Genomic DNA, 13,905 nt, shown 5'->3' on the forward strand with positions numbered 1-13,905 from the left:
TGCTTCTCTCAAGAGCACCAGATCAATAGCACTGCAAGAGTTGTTTCCTGCCTTGCCCTTTGACAGGAGACCAAGTGTCTGGCTCCTGATCTTTGCGCCTTGCAGATATTTCTAGACTTGGATTAGATTTGCCCATAATTCCAAGGTTTTGCTGTTGTATGTCCACAGAACCAAGAGTGGCTCCCTCTAACGTTACTCTCAAGGCAGTGTCGGCCACAGAAGCAGATTTTTCTTGGGACCCCGTGGAGCAACATGAAATGAACGGAGTCCTTTTGGGCTATGAGGTAAGAAGAAATGGGAAGGAGTGGATCTGGAGCAAGGCTCAGGTTCAGAGACAACCCCACAAAAATAAGCATTGGACTGGCATGGTGGCATCTCAGCAACTGTTTGCAGAGCCACCTCAGTTCAGTCTGATAACATGACAGAATCTCCTCTTGCGGATAAGCTGATATGGGCTGAGGAAATAGTCTTACTGCTGACTTAAAAATAAAACACCTCAGTGTCAAAGGAGCTCAGATTGCCATGTGTCCCTGTCTTCAGATCCGGTACTGGAAACATGGCGACAAAGAGGAGGCTGCTGACAGAGTGAGGACTGCGGGACTTGTCAACTCAGCACGTGTGACAGACCTTCAAGCCAACACCAAGTATCGTGTGGCTGTCAGGGCTTACAACCGGGCTGGGACTGGGCCAGCCAGTCCTCCCACCAGTTTTATGACTACAAAACCACGTGAGTGAGCATTAGCTGAAGCTGCCCTTCTTTTCTGTAAATACTTCAGTTGCCTCTGATATGTGTGTCTGTAGCTTACTATGCCTGTTTTTTTCTTTTTATTGCTGTGGTTTTTATGCCTTATAATGTGTGTTGCATCTGTGATGGTTTTATTTATTTTAACTTGCAAGCTGCTTTGGGTTTATCTTCTTGTACAGAAAAGCAGTATATACATTATATAGTGTTGGGGGGAGGGGGTTGTCTGTGTGTTGACTAAGGGTGTGCCCCAACCACAACATTTGCCTTGTATTCATAGCATTTGAAAGCAGCCTGATCTGTTTCAGATCCCTATCCATCTGATTTGATTTGTGAATTGGGTCCGAATCTGATGTGTTAAGTCAAAAGCTTTGTTTCACCCAATTTAATATCATGAAGAAGCTACAAATGACGTTAACCATTTTCCTCCCTTTTCACATAAGTGGATGAAATTTGCAAGCAAATGAGTCCTTGCAGAGTAAATTTGGGCTGCCAAATTTCCGGCAGATCCATCCCAGAGTGGCTTCCTCTAACATTTGCAATTTGTCATTATTGAATGACACTCAAAATCTGATGCCTTATGCATATGGCACACTGTGCCTTGTGGTAGAACTGGCCCGGAGAGGATTCCCTTTCCAATTACCAGAGTTAGAGCTGGAGAGGGAGGGAAGCAACTTTTTCCTGTATCATCTTTATGGCAATGAGGGCCCAGTGTATTCTGTACATGTACATCAGGGAGGAGAGACATTGGGAGAGAGAAATGGGGATGACTAAGAATTGAGGAGAAAAGAAGAAGGTAAGTAAGAAGGTGGGAGGAGGGCAGAGAGACATAGGGTGGTGCCTTATACTGACTCAGACCACTGGTCCATCTAGTTCAGTATTAGAAAATATCTACACTGACTGGCAGCAGCTCTCCAGGGCTTCAGGCAGGAGTCCCAGCCTTACCTGAAGATGCCAGGGGTTGAACTTGGGACCTTCTGCATGCTCTGCCGCTGATCTACAGCCCTTTCCCAAGAGGCTAGAACAGGCATAGGCAGTGGCAGAGTTTCATGCTCCGACACTGGGGGGCAGAGAGCAGACGGGAGTGGGGCATGGCACCCAGAGCGGAGGCATGGCACCCAGAGCGGGTGGAGGGCACAGCCACGATGGCACCCCCCCCCCCCGGATCGTGCTGCCGGGGGTGGTTCGTTCCCCCCGCACTCCTCTTCCTCCACCAGTGGGCATAGGCAAACTCCAGCCCTCCAGATGTTTGGGACTACAATTCCCATCATCCCTAGCTAACAGGACCAGTGGTCAGGGATGGTGGGAATTGTATTCCCAAACATCTGGAGGGCCGGAGTTTGCCTGGGCCTGGGCTAGAATGACTGAGGAGATTGGAGAAAGTGGAGCACAGGAGGAATGGGTGGGAGAGAACAGGGAATGCTCCCAGATTTGTAGAATGGGTAGCCAGATTGCAGGTGGGAGGAAGGGTTGTGTGGATTGGATTTCATCAGCCAAAGCATTGTCTGTAGGCCTCTATCTTGCTTTCTGTTGCTGTAGTAAAGCTCTCTGCCATTTTGTATCCTCTAGCACCAAAAAGGCCACCAAGCAACATTTCCTGGAAGTTTTCCAGCACCAGCATTAGCATCAAGTGGGATCCTGTGGTTGCCAATTCAGATGAGTCTGCTGTCACTGGGTACAAGGTAACTTGTAGAAAGTCCCCCCTCCATCCCGCGCCCTTGGCTGAAGGATTCTTAACTTCTGAAATGCAGTATAATAAGTCAGTGCAAAGTATACCCCCCTGAGAAATAACACTGGGTGGCAGGGTGGTATTTCATTAATTTACCGAGTGAGCGAGACTCCTCATAAAATAAATGCTCTAGGCATTGCACAAATAAAAAATAAATGAAATAAAAAATAACAGTAAATCCATACTGCAATAAAACCACAATAAACTTAAGAGACAACCAGCATAAAAGTCCAGATACACAACCAGCACAATAAAATGCTGTGTGCAGCACAGAAGTAAGGCAACCATCAAATACATACATTAAAAACCACTAAGCTTTCCCTGGGGAATTAAATCCAGATCTTAAAAGGCTGCTCCATTCTTTCTCTGTACTGTGGTTCTGCATCTGTTGGGCAGCTTTCCATTTTCTCTGGGTGTGTAGCTGTGACTCTACACATCCTTATCTGTAAGTCCCATCAACATTTGATTTCTAAACAAGGGCTTAACTCCCAAGTAAATTTGCACAAGATCAGGCTCAGGAGTCTTCTGCAAGATATTGGAAAATGCACGTGCCGCCCCTGTGACTGCTGGTTCCTTAAAAATAATTGAGGGATGGGAGTGAAGTTGAAGGGGACTCAACAACAGCAAACTCAGCATGCCTCCTCCCAATAGATGCTGTACCAGTCGGACCCGCACTCAGCTCCTGTTCTGTACACAGCCGCCAAAAATTGGATTGAGATCATGGTTCCAGAAGACTCTACTCACGCAGTGGTGCAAATCAGGACGACTGGTCCAGGAGGAGATGGAGTCCCAGCAGAGGTGCGCATCCTGAGAAACAGTGGTGCGTCTGCTCTTCTCTTTTCTCCTTATTCTACATTTATCGTGTAGGCTCAACTTTTCGCCCCAGCAGGCAAGTTAAAAACGGCAGGATCAATTGCCTTTAGTAACGGGCAAGTTTATTCTCCCCTGGCTTTGTTACTTGGTTCTCTGCTTTGGTGTGACAGTGGGAAATTAAGAGGGATAAATGCTGGGGAAATAACAAGATTGAATGCTGTAGTGCTGGGTCACATTTCTCCAGTATGGAGGATGAATAAGGCCTCTTGTTCCACACTTGAGTTGGAAAGTGTGCCTTGCCTGAACTCCTGCCAAGTGTCCATGTGTATTTAGTCAGAGCGTTTTAATTTGGTAGTGAAATGGGACATGGAACCCATCCCATAAACATTCTAATGCATATTAAAACCCTGGGTTTACTATGAATTGAAATATGTGATGAGGGGGCAAAGGAGTTCAGTTCTGCGCAGACTTGGATTAAATAAAATCTTAACTGGATAAGACTTACAGGGCTCCATGTCAGGGGTGACCTTACACTTGAAGCAAGCGCCATGTGGCTCTGAGGTTCATACTTCCAAGCCAGGGAGTAAGAATTTTGATGACAATGCTAGAAGTACAGGTTCAGCCACCACTGTGAAATGTGTTTGGGACCTGTGTTTAGGAAGTTGAAGAAGCAATGCAGTAGTGGAGCATGGTGGAGGGTGGAGTAGCACCAGTACTTTGTTTTTAGGAAAAAAAGGTGCTGGTACTCTGGTTAATTGCCCTGGGTGCAAAATTTCCTCAGGGCCAGGGAAAGCAATTACATATAGAATAATTCCTGCTTGGGGAAGGAGGCAGAAGGGCTCCAGGATCCTGTCAGAGCGTTGCACCTCCTTCCCAAAGTCCAGGAAGCATTTGGCCAGCTTAGGGAAGGAGGTCCACGCTGTGACAGGGTCCAAGAACCCTCCTTCCTCCTTCCCAATAAAAGGTGGTGGTACTGTGTACCACTGCATACCACCAGGAAAAACTCAAGTTTAGTTGTCTCAAATTCATTTTGAAGAGGTAAGCAAACTCCTAAGAAATCCAGTTATAGTGGCTGACATATGCATACAGAAGCAGGACTGTTACATCAGCTGCACACTCAAAAAGGTCTCTGGAACAAAGTCAGAAAATAATCATGCCAGTGTTTGGTTTGGTTAAAAACACACACACACACACACACACACACACACACACACACACACCTTGGAGGAGAACAGAGTGAAACAGTAGTTCTTCATCAGTAAATCAATAATATTGAGAAATGTATTGCAACACAAGCAGTTGAGTGATCAATTAAGCAATGCACTAATTGAATGACTAGATCAACAAAACTCTCTGTGCAAATACATCCCACTATAAATGGCTTGTATTTTAGAATACTTCTCTCCTGGCTGGCCTTTGTTTCACTTATGTAAGTAAAAGTTGGGCATCCTTCAACTAGCCTATCTTACCATGAGCACTTCTCTTATGTAAAAGGGAGAGAAACATCTGCAGTGGGAGATGGACTGAGAAGGATAAACTGGGAGTCAAGGACAAACTGAGAAACATCTGCACAGCCTTCATGTAACAGGAGGAACTAGAAATTTAATGGGCGGAATAGGGAGGGAAGCTGGGAACTGCAGGTGATTGAAGTACCCTTGACATGTCTCTAGGTACATAAACATTCACACAATAGGCTTCCACCATTTCAAAAATGTTTTGCCATCAGTGGGGTGTTTTGAATAGGCCTGGATGTTCAGCTATATTGTCATGGCCCCAGCAGCTAATCCAAAGCCATAACAGGGACAGTTAAAGGACAAACCACATGAGCCTCTTTCAGAAGCATGGCTGGTACTCCACATATTCAGTCATCACGAGTGGTGGCGGCAGGTATGTGCATGTGAGCATAGGGAAGCTACACACATACATCAGAATGCATTCATTGAACACACAGACCCCAAGCCATGCTTCAGAAATATATCATGCATAGCATTGATCTCCAGGCCCCCAGAATCTGCCCCCACTGGTTCTGGAATCTGGAGTTTGCTCCAGTACTGGAGCAATGCTGACTTGCTGAGCCAGTGTTTCGCCTTCGCCTTTGCCTTCCCCTGTAGCATAGCATACAATGGAAAACGCAGAACAAACACTTCAGGAAATTCTGAAGCTTCTGCTTGTCTAAAACAAAGGGCCTTTCTACTTGTGTTTTTGCAACTCAACAGCATTGTTTCTTTCTTACAGGGACCAGTATGATGGTGCAAGATTCTGCTGACCATCCAGTGGCAAATACAGTGGTTGCTCTGATGTACTCACTAATTCTGTCTGCACTAATGGGTTGCTTGGAGCTCTGATAACCAGCCCCTGTTAAAGAGAGATGTTGGATTCCTCCTCATCAAGCCAGTGAGCAAATCAACAACTGACCATTGGGAGTACAAATTTCTACTACAACTAGTAGTAGAAAAGAACTCAAGAGAGAAAAAATATATATACTCTTTTCCTCCTTTTTCTTTTTTTAGAAAATAGAATATTTCATACAAGACGCGAGTCTTTAATCAGTCAGTGGGTTTTTTTAACTGAAGAAACAAAAGGATGAATTTCATATGAATTCTGGATACTGGCTGTCTCATATTACTGTATTCAGTAGATTCTTCTGCCTTACAAAGCCATGTACAGAAGGAAACAGACTCTTAAAACTCAATCTTGAACCTTGTTTTCTTTCTTTCTTTTTTTAAATTACAGAATAAACGCAGTATCTTTGGGGGAGAGGTTTTCAAAGAGACAAGCATGCTCTGTATCATTCCAGCCAGTATTGAACTGACGACTCTTGGGTTCAAAGACGAAGGAGAACTCACTGAGTGGCAGCATTAGTCCAATCACTGCCTTTCATGGCAACCAACGGAAGTGGAGAAAGCTAATGGTGATGGACAAGCATTTCCCACCCCAGACTTTAGAAGAAGCAAGCAGAGCTTTGTGAATGGGTTGCCAAAAGTAGAAAATTGAGGCTCACGGGTGGAACCAAAAACATTAAGTTGCCTTGCCATGTGGCTTCCACCCAGTATGTGCTGCTTGTAATCTTCGGTGCTTTGCCACACTTGGCGCAACACACATGCATTTACCACTTCTTGCATTTTCCTTTGGTTTTCTTTCCTTCTCCTCCCCCTGCCCCACTTCACTAGGTGTTCTGAAGAGAAAGAGATACCAGAGGAGCTTTTATGTCAGGAGGGAAAGGTTCAGGGTCTGTCTAAAAGGACATTTGAATGCGGTAGACTGGAGATGGTCTCTTTCCACTTTTACATAGTAATATCACCTGCCCAAACTTCCATTAACCTGCCTTGGACCTGAGAGCAAATTCAATCTATTAAGTTGCCATGCCTTTCCACCTGTAGGAAAGTTCTCAGGTCATGTGTGGTTGCCAAACCAATAAATATTTGGAAATGTTATGCCTCTCAATGCCTACTGATCACTGTCAGAACTAAATAGTAGATCAATCGAGCGCCTGAACTGAGACATAAGAATGCTGACAGACACCTTTTGTTTCTCAGAACGTTCTTCAGTGATTTAAAGTTTGTTCTTAGCTGGTTGATTTCTCTTAGTGTGCTTTACATCTTTCGTAGACTAAGGAAGGGGAAAAAACTTCAGCTCCCCAAACAGCTTGTAAGAATGAACCAATAAGATTAGTGTAGGAATCCTGTTACGCACTATAAAACACCCTTGTACTTTCCTGAACTCAGAAAGTAGAACACATGCTTCCTGGGGCTACCCAGCCAGATGGGCGGGGTATATTACTATTACTATTACTACTACTACTACTACTACTACTACTACTACTACTGAGCCCACATATTTTGTCTCTGAAGGGAAATGTTTAAGGTGCAGGAGTTGCTTCTTTTAGCGATTGGACAACTTATTCAGATCTTAAACATACAGAAATGGCTTGATGATGGTGTTTCCCCCCTTGGTGATGGTGTTCTTCATATTTCACAGTGTTGAATGGATGTGGATAGCAACCCCTGTAGCTACTCGGTTGGCTGGAGAGGTGGTGATTAACTCTGGCAACGTCTCCCAATCTAAATTTTCCCCAAGGCGTTATCAGCTCTAATAAGGGGGTAAATATAGGTACTTTACTCACCTTCAAAGGAGAAAGCTAGAGAAACAAAAGGTTCGTTACAAGTCTATTTTATTGTGTCTGCTCCAATCCTAAGGTACCTACATAGAATGTGAATTGTCCGCCATAATTTACATCCTTTTTAGAAACGTTAGTCTTAAATTATGTGCTAGCTTCCCCTTTTGATGGAAGCTCTTCTGTTGTTCAAATGCAAGTTATAGCTATGTTTTGTATATTTTATGTGAATTTTAGAGTTCTTGCTCTATTTTTATTGAAGGCTTGGTATATTTCTTGTTTGGGGTAGATTGGTTGGCATTAAGAGGTTTTGTTGGCATTAAGGGAATCTGTCCAACATATGAAGCAAAGTTCATTCCCAAATTGTTTGTAATTAGATACTGGGAAATGAACCAGGGACCTTCTTCATGTGGTCTACCATTGAACTGTGGCTACTCAAGATATGTTACTCAGAAGCATCAGGTGTGAGTTATCTCTGCACAACACATTGTGGTATACTAGGCTTAAATTAGGCTAGAGCTTGGACCAGGAACCTATCAAGTGATCAAACCAAGTTGCCTTTGAAAATGTGCAGCATACCTTAACCTCTCCTCTAGGTAGCCATGGAGTGGGATCTGATTAGAGGGTGCAGGTTCCAGGCAAGCTTGGGTTCCACCATTTTGCTCTTTCAGAAATTAAATACTGGTGGCAGCGTTCAGAGTATCTTTGGTTCTCCAGATGCTGTTGGACTACCATCATCTCTGACCATTGGCCATGCTGATTACTGATGATGGGAGTTGAAGTTCATCAACATCTGGAGGGCCACAGGTTCACCATACCTGTCCTCAACAGTGAGAGGTAATATAACATGGGATGGGAAAGGAAGTGTTCACCCAGCATGCCGAGTTCTCCGGACAACCTAGGCAGAGAGGGCCAAGTGATGACGGCTGGGTGTTTGAAAAACTGAGCCTTGATGTTTTGATGCTTAAACAAGATGCAAACTGAAAAGGGCGCAGAAACCTGTTTTCCAGTGGTCTTGTATCACCTCAACATAGTCTGCTCTACTTTGGTAATGTGGAAAACCTAAGAACTGTAGAGTAACTTTACTAGCATTGTGTATAAGTGCGATGCCAATAGTTTTACATTTGCTTTCTGTTAAAAATGGCTGCTGGCGGGATACATCTTGTTGCTCTGCTCATCTCTGTTGAGTTTGATGGGGTGTAGCCTTGTCTCTTTTCAAGGGCATGAAAAGGCCTTTTTCCTTCACTAAGGTCTATGAATCCAGTCAGGGCCCTACCTCCTTGGCCAAGGAGTTCCACCTTGGTGTTAAGCTAGTTGTATCTCATCCCTCTTCTGCTCTTTCCCAGGGACACCCTTGGTTGTTCTCTCCTCCCTCTAAGGGGTGGGTGGGTGCCAAACCAAGCTGCCTTTTTAAAAAAAAAACACACACACAAAAATCTTTATCCTGACAGAAGAAAGTGTAAGGTATCCTCCAGCTTGCACTGGAGTGTTGGAAGTGGGGATAAAAGAGCACATTTTTAAGCAGACTGACCTTATTTGCATCTCCCAGGCTAACACATGCCTAATACGTGGATTGGACCATAGTTGACCTTCAATTTTGCACTTCTTGGCTCGAAATACATACCAAAATGTGTAAAAATAATAATATGTGTTTCTTAAGGATAGAATAGATTTAGAAATGCACACATGGATATGAAATACACATTTAAATATGATTTTTGTAATAAAAATACATATTTAAATGATATTTAAATATGAATTTCTGTATTGATTTTCAATAAGTTGCAGATTGATAAAGCAGGAAGTGATAGACTTGTGACTTGTGAACTATCTGCCTATCTCTAGCTGGGAGCTATTTCTTTGGGAGCTAACACAGTGTTGTGATTGGCTAAGAGACATGACCTGTAAACCAAGAGTTCCTTGATTCACAGTTTGCCTCTGCCATGGATGCAGTAGGTGGCCTTAGACAAGCCGCTATCACTCAACCTCAGTGCCTCATCTGTAATAGGAGGTGTGATAATAATACTGATTTGCCTTTCAGGATGATTTGTAAGGATCTCTGAGATCATGTACGAGGAGCACTTTGAGGACTCCAAATTGCTACGAAAATGTTATTGTACTTTTCAGTTGCATATATTGTTTTGTTGCAGTTCTTCCCTCCTGTTGACCTGAAGGAGTATTTTGACAGCAGTGCGCAAACTCAAGTCAGGGTGTATAGAAAAGCAAGCGGGAGATTTTGTTCCACACAGGCAAAAAGGGAGAGGCAGACCGTGTCCCCTGCGTGGGCCATATAAGAGTGTTTCATGCCCTTATCTAAAAGCATGCAAGGTAGGCATTTGTGCAGTGCATCAGTGTGTTTTGGTAGGCTGTATTTTAGAATGAGAGAATTTCTCCAGAGAAGCAAAAAAGACATCCTTGTTGTATTCTAGCATGCAATCTAGAATACTTCCAATTCCGCTCAGCTTCAAACGAGGCTGAACCCTGCGGAGAACTTCATGCCTATAGCTGTGCTAATGAAACGATTTGTTATAGTTTATGTAAGGTGCATAGAATGGGATAGAACTGGGCATGCCAGAGACACTTTGCAAATGTTAACATTTCCTTGGGCTCAGGTGGGGCTCAGGCCAGGTATCTTCATTCTGAACTGCATCCCTGGCATAGTACTGGCAAAATTCACCTGTGACACATTGATTGGAAAGGATGCCAGTTGACTTTTTTCCATGAGTGTCACTCTAGACTTCAGACTTGCTGCTTAAAATAAAGCAGTATTTTAAAATATAAAACTGAGACACGATTAGGATGTATGATAAATAGCCCTGTGAAATTACGTGTGTATGTATGTATGTATGTATATTTATATGTGCATTTGTTTTTGAATTTGTGTTATTTCTTCTCATGCATTGAAATATATTCTTTTTGTTACATTTACATTCATACTCCAACTTGCCATGTATAAATAAAACTGCAGTACACGTTCAGGTTTTATACTGTATCAGTGTTTTCAGGCAAGCTGACGGTATCTACTGATAGCTGTCTTGAGGACTTGCAGTAGATTGGGACACGGGTGGCGCTGTGATCTAAACCACTGAGCCTCTTGGGCTCGCCGATTGGAAGGTCAGCGGTTTGAATCCCCGTGGTGGGCTGATCTCCCATTGCTCTGCTTCTGCCAACCTAGCAGTTCAAAAGCACGCCAGTGCAAGTAGATAAATAGATACTGCTGCGGTAGGAAGGTAAACGGCATTTTTGTGTGCTCTGGTTTCCGTCACGTGTTCCGTTGCACCAGAAGCTGTTTAGTCATGCTGGCCACATGACCTGGAAAACTGTCTGTGGATAAACGCTAGCTCCCTCGGCCTGAAAGCGAGATGAGTGCCCAGTCGCCTTTGACTGGACTTAACCATCCAGGGGTCTTTTACCTTTACCTAGATTGGTAAAGATTTCTGGGTCCCAGAGAGCTGGGGGTAAACATAGTGGCTAAAGGGAATGACCTATGAAGTCCGTGGCTTGAATCAAATCTCTGTCATTAACTCATTGTGTTGTCTTAGGTGGTCTACACTCAGTCTATACCTGCAATAATGCTGGCTTACTTTACAGTGTTAGTGAAAAGACTGCAGCTAGATCAGGGGTTCCCCAAACTGTCATCTATGAGCTTGTATACAGGTGTGGATTTGTGGGTTTTTGTATTGCTGCTTTCGTTTTAATATATTTTACTTTATTTAGTCCTGAAGCTCCTATCTGGTACATATCTGCTTCCGAGCAAACTTGCGTAGCAATACGCTGCAAGTGTATGTCCTTTGCTCCTTTCCCTCCCAATCCAAAAAGTGAATCCTGAAGCCTGCCCACCCTTAAGCATTTCCCCATGACATTGAAAAATCTGCACTCTGGACCTACAGAGGTTTTCCCCATGCAGCTTGGCATCACTAGTAATGCCAAGGATTGTTCCAGCGGTGGGAAGGCTGTGACCCTCTAGGTGTTTTTAACTCCCAGCATGGTCAATAATTGGGTATGATGAGAGGTATAGTCCAACAATATCTAAAAAGCCATGGGTTCCCCGTCCCTGCTTTCATCAGGGAGAAGCAAGTGCCCATCTTAGGCTCAGTGCCCCTCCTGCCAGTCACCTAGTGGGAGATCAGTGCTGGTCACATTGTGGGTGTGCAGGGAACAGCTTCCTGAATGCTGCCGCAGTTCTGTATCCTCCTCTTGCAGTTGAGATTCCCTGGATCAGGGCTGCTAGGAACTGAATACCAGAATACAATACAACTTTCCCCTTCATATATATCCCCAAGATATATATAAATATACATATATATTTTCCCTATTATAGCTGTGTCCATTACACAGCATGGTTTGATTCGTCTGACTGCCAAGTACAATAATTCACTAAGGCATGATCCACACTGTTTTTCATTTTCATTGTTTTTATCCACACTTAGACCGGCATTCTTATTTTTCACAAATAACGTGTTTTGCCTGCCTGCCTGCCTTTCACCCACTGATGGTAGTAAGGTTTTCTCCATCTGATTTGAGCGTGAAGGTCAAGCAAGGTCAGGGATGTCATTGATGTGTTCTGTGGTATGCATGGTATGGAAGGATTCCTGCTTTCTCTGTTTTGAAGCAACCCAGTGGCCTAAGGTAACTGCAACAGCACGTGGTCATTCACTCGTTCCGAAGGCCATGTATGGAGAGGGCTGGATGTGCCCATTCCAGGTAACACGGCCATTAACTTAACACAAGCTGAATGTAGTCTGTGGCCTCCCCCAACCTAGCTTTCTCCAGGTGTTTTGGACTACAACTCCTGTCATTTCTAACCACTGGCCAAGCTTGCTAGGGATGATGGGAACTGGAGTCTAACAACATCTGGCAGGCACCTTGTTGGCCACCCCTACTCTATAGATTGCAGTGGAGCTCACCAAAGCCACATCGCAATGACACAACTGATGTGGACTCCCAAGCTTTTGATACTGACTACAGCAGGAACAGCCCATGTGGTGGCCTCTAGGTGTGGACTGCTGCCCTCAGCAAACCCAACCAGCACTGCCAATGGCCCTGGGTGATTGATGAGAGTTGCAGTTCACAGCCTCAAGTGAGGGGACCACATTGGCCACCCATGGAAGACATTTTTCTTCTGGCTTTGCCTAATCACTAATCTGGGGTCTGGCTTCCTCGCACTTAACTTGAAAACCTTACACTATCTTCAAGAACTCTCCTTTGCCTCTTCTATTCCAGTTTCATTGTACAGGAAATGGGGGTGGCGCAAGTACATTCTCAGTAATTTTGTTGTACACTATTTTTTTAAAGAAATGAATAGAACAACTAAAAAAAAAGCCCCCAAGCATTGTAAGCAGATGATGATTAATGTTACTTATTGGCTACAGTAGCACGCAGTTCTTAAATAAAGATCTTCAAAAAGACTTCAGTGAACATATCCATTGTGACTTATTTCCAAACGTGTATTTCTTCTAACCAGAAGTTGGGAATGATTTGAGCAAGAGGTTGGAAGTGTGAGCCAGAAAAAATAAGACAGTGCTGATATCCCCACTAGCTGGACAAAGGAAGGCAATCAGGGTAAGAGTGGGGGTGGGGTCTTTGTTAAGCTGAAACATAGCCAGCACCCACCCTGGTAAATATACCATCCTGTATTGAAATGTTGGGGAAATCTCTGAGATGGCAACCATGGGAAATTGTGCAAATGCATGGAGGATAGATAAACTATGCATTTTTTTCAGGGGGTGCAGTACTCCCCTAAATTTCAATTATGCCTTCAGGGGTGGAAAGGCAGTTCACATTGTCTGAACAATGCAGGGATGGATGGAAGGATAAGTTTGGTTGGGATTTTAATGCGAACCTACCCGATTCACACTTCCCAAAACATCCAAACAAAAGCACAGCTCCTCTCTGAAATTTGGGCTTCTCTGAATTTTGTGTTGGGAGTTTTCCAACCAAATAACGTGTGCAAAAATGTGTGTACAGGAGAACCTGTGTATAGAAACACATTAGCTTAGTGAAAAATAACATTCAATGCATGCTATTAGGGAAATTTGTTAGCAAATATGTGTCTATCATGAGAAATTTGCATGGAAACCGTACGGAATTTTCATGAGAAATTAAAAAAAACCTGCAAGCTAATGCTGAAATGTAGTGGGAGCCAATAAGAAGAAGAAAACATTAGGTTTATCCCTGTTAAGGTGTCATCGTCTGCATGTCTGGACCACTTAGCTCCCTGTCACACTGAGGCCCATCTGTCATAGAAAGAACCTGTCATGAATTTGGCCAAGGAACCCACCTTACAGGAAAGGACATCTATCAAATTCTCAGATATTATTCCCAAGAGAATGTCAACTGCTCACCCACCGGCAGTAGTGTAGCTCAGGCAAAGCATGTACTCTTACCACAGAACCCACTAGCTGTTACAGAGTCCCAGATTTTGCACTACCTTTCCAAGGTTTTGGCTTCAAACCAGCGGTTGGGAACCTCAGACTTGAAGGCCATCTAGGCCACGCCCCTTGGCAG

At 43.9% G+C, this 13,905-nt stretch overlaps 1 protein-coding gene across 3 annotated transcripts in view; it reads left to right on the forward strand.

Annotated features, from left to right (window-relative positions):
* Positions 1 to 12,811, forward strand: part of CNTN2 (contactin 2) — a 68,197-nt gene extending 55,386 nt beyond the window's left edge. For 2 of the 3 annotated variants that reach the window (XM_028734296.2, XM_028734297.2), the window contains exons 19-23: positions 169 to 284; positions 541 to 727; positions 2,312 to 2,424; positions 3,123 to 3,291; positions 5,520 to 12,811. In XM_028734296.2, the coding sequence (XP_028590129.2) occupies positions 169 to 284; positions 541 to 727; positions 2,312 to 2,424; positions 3,123 to 3,291; positions 5,520 to 5,629 (695 nt within the window). In that variant the 3' untranslated portion in view covers positions 5,630 to 12,811. The remainder of the gene's footprint in view (positions 1 to 168; positions 285 to 540; positions 728 to 2,311; positions 2,425 to 3,122; positions 3,292 to 5,519) is intronic. The other variant, XM_028734299.2, reaches the window with a different exon arrangement.
* The last annotated feature ends 1,094 nt before the right edge of the window (positions 12,812 to 13,905 follow it).

Source organism: Podarcis muralis, chromosome 5, assembly GCF_964188315.1.
Source record: "Podarcis muralis chromosome 5, rPodMur119.hap1.1, whole genome shotgun sequence".
Taxonomy (NCBI): Eukaryota; Metazoa; Chordata; class Lepidosauria; order Squamata; family Lacertidae; genus Podarcis; species Podarcis muralis.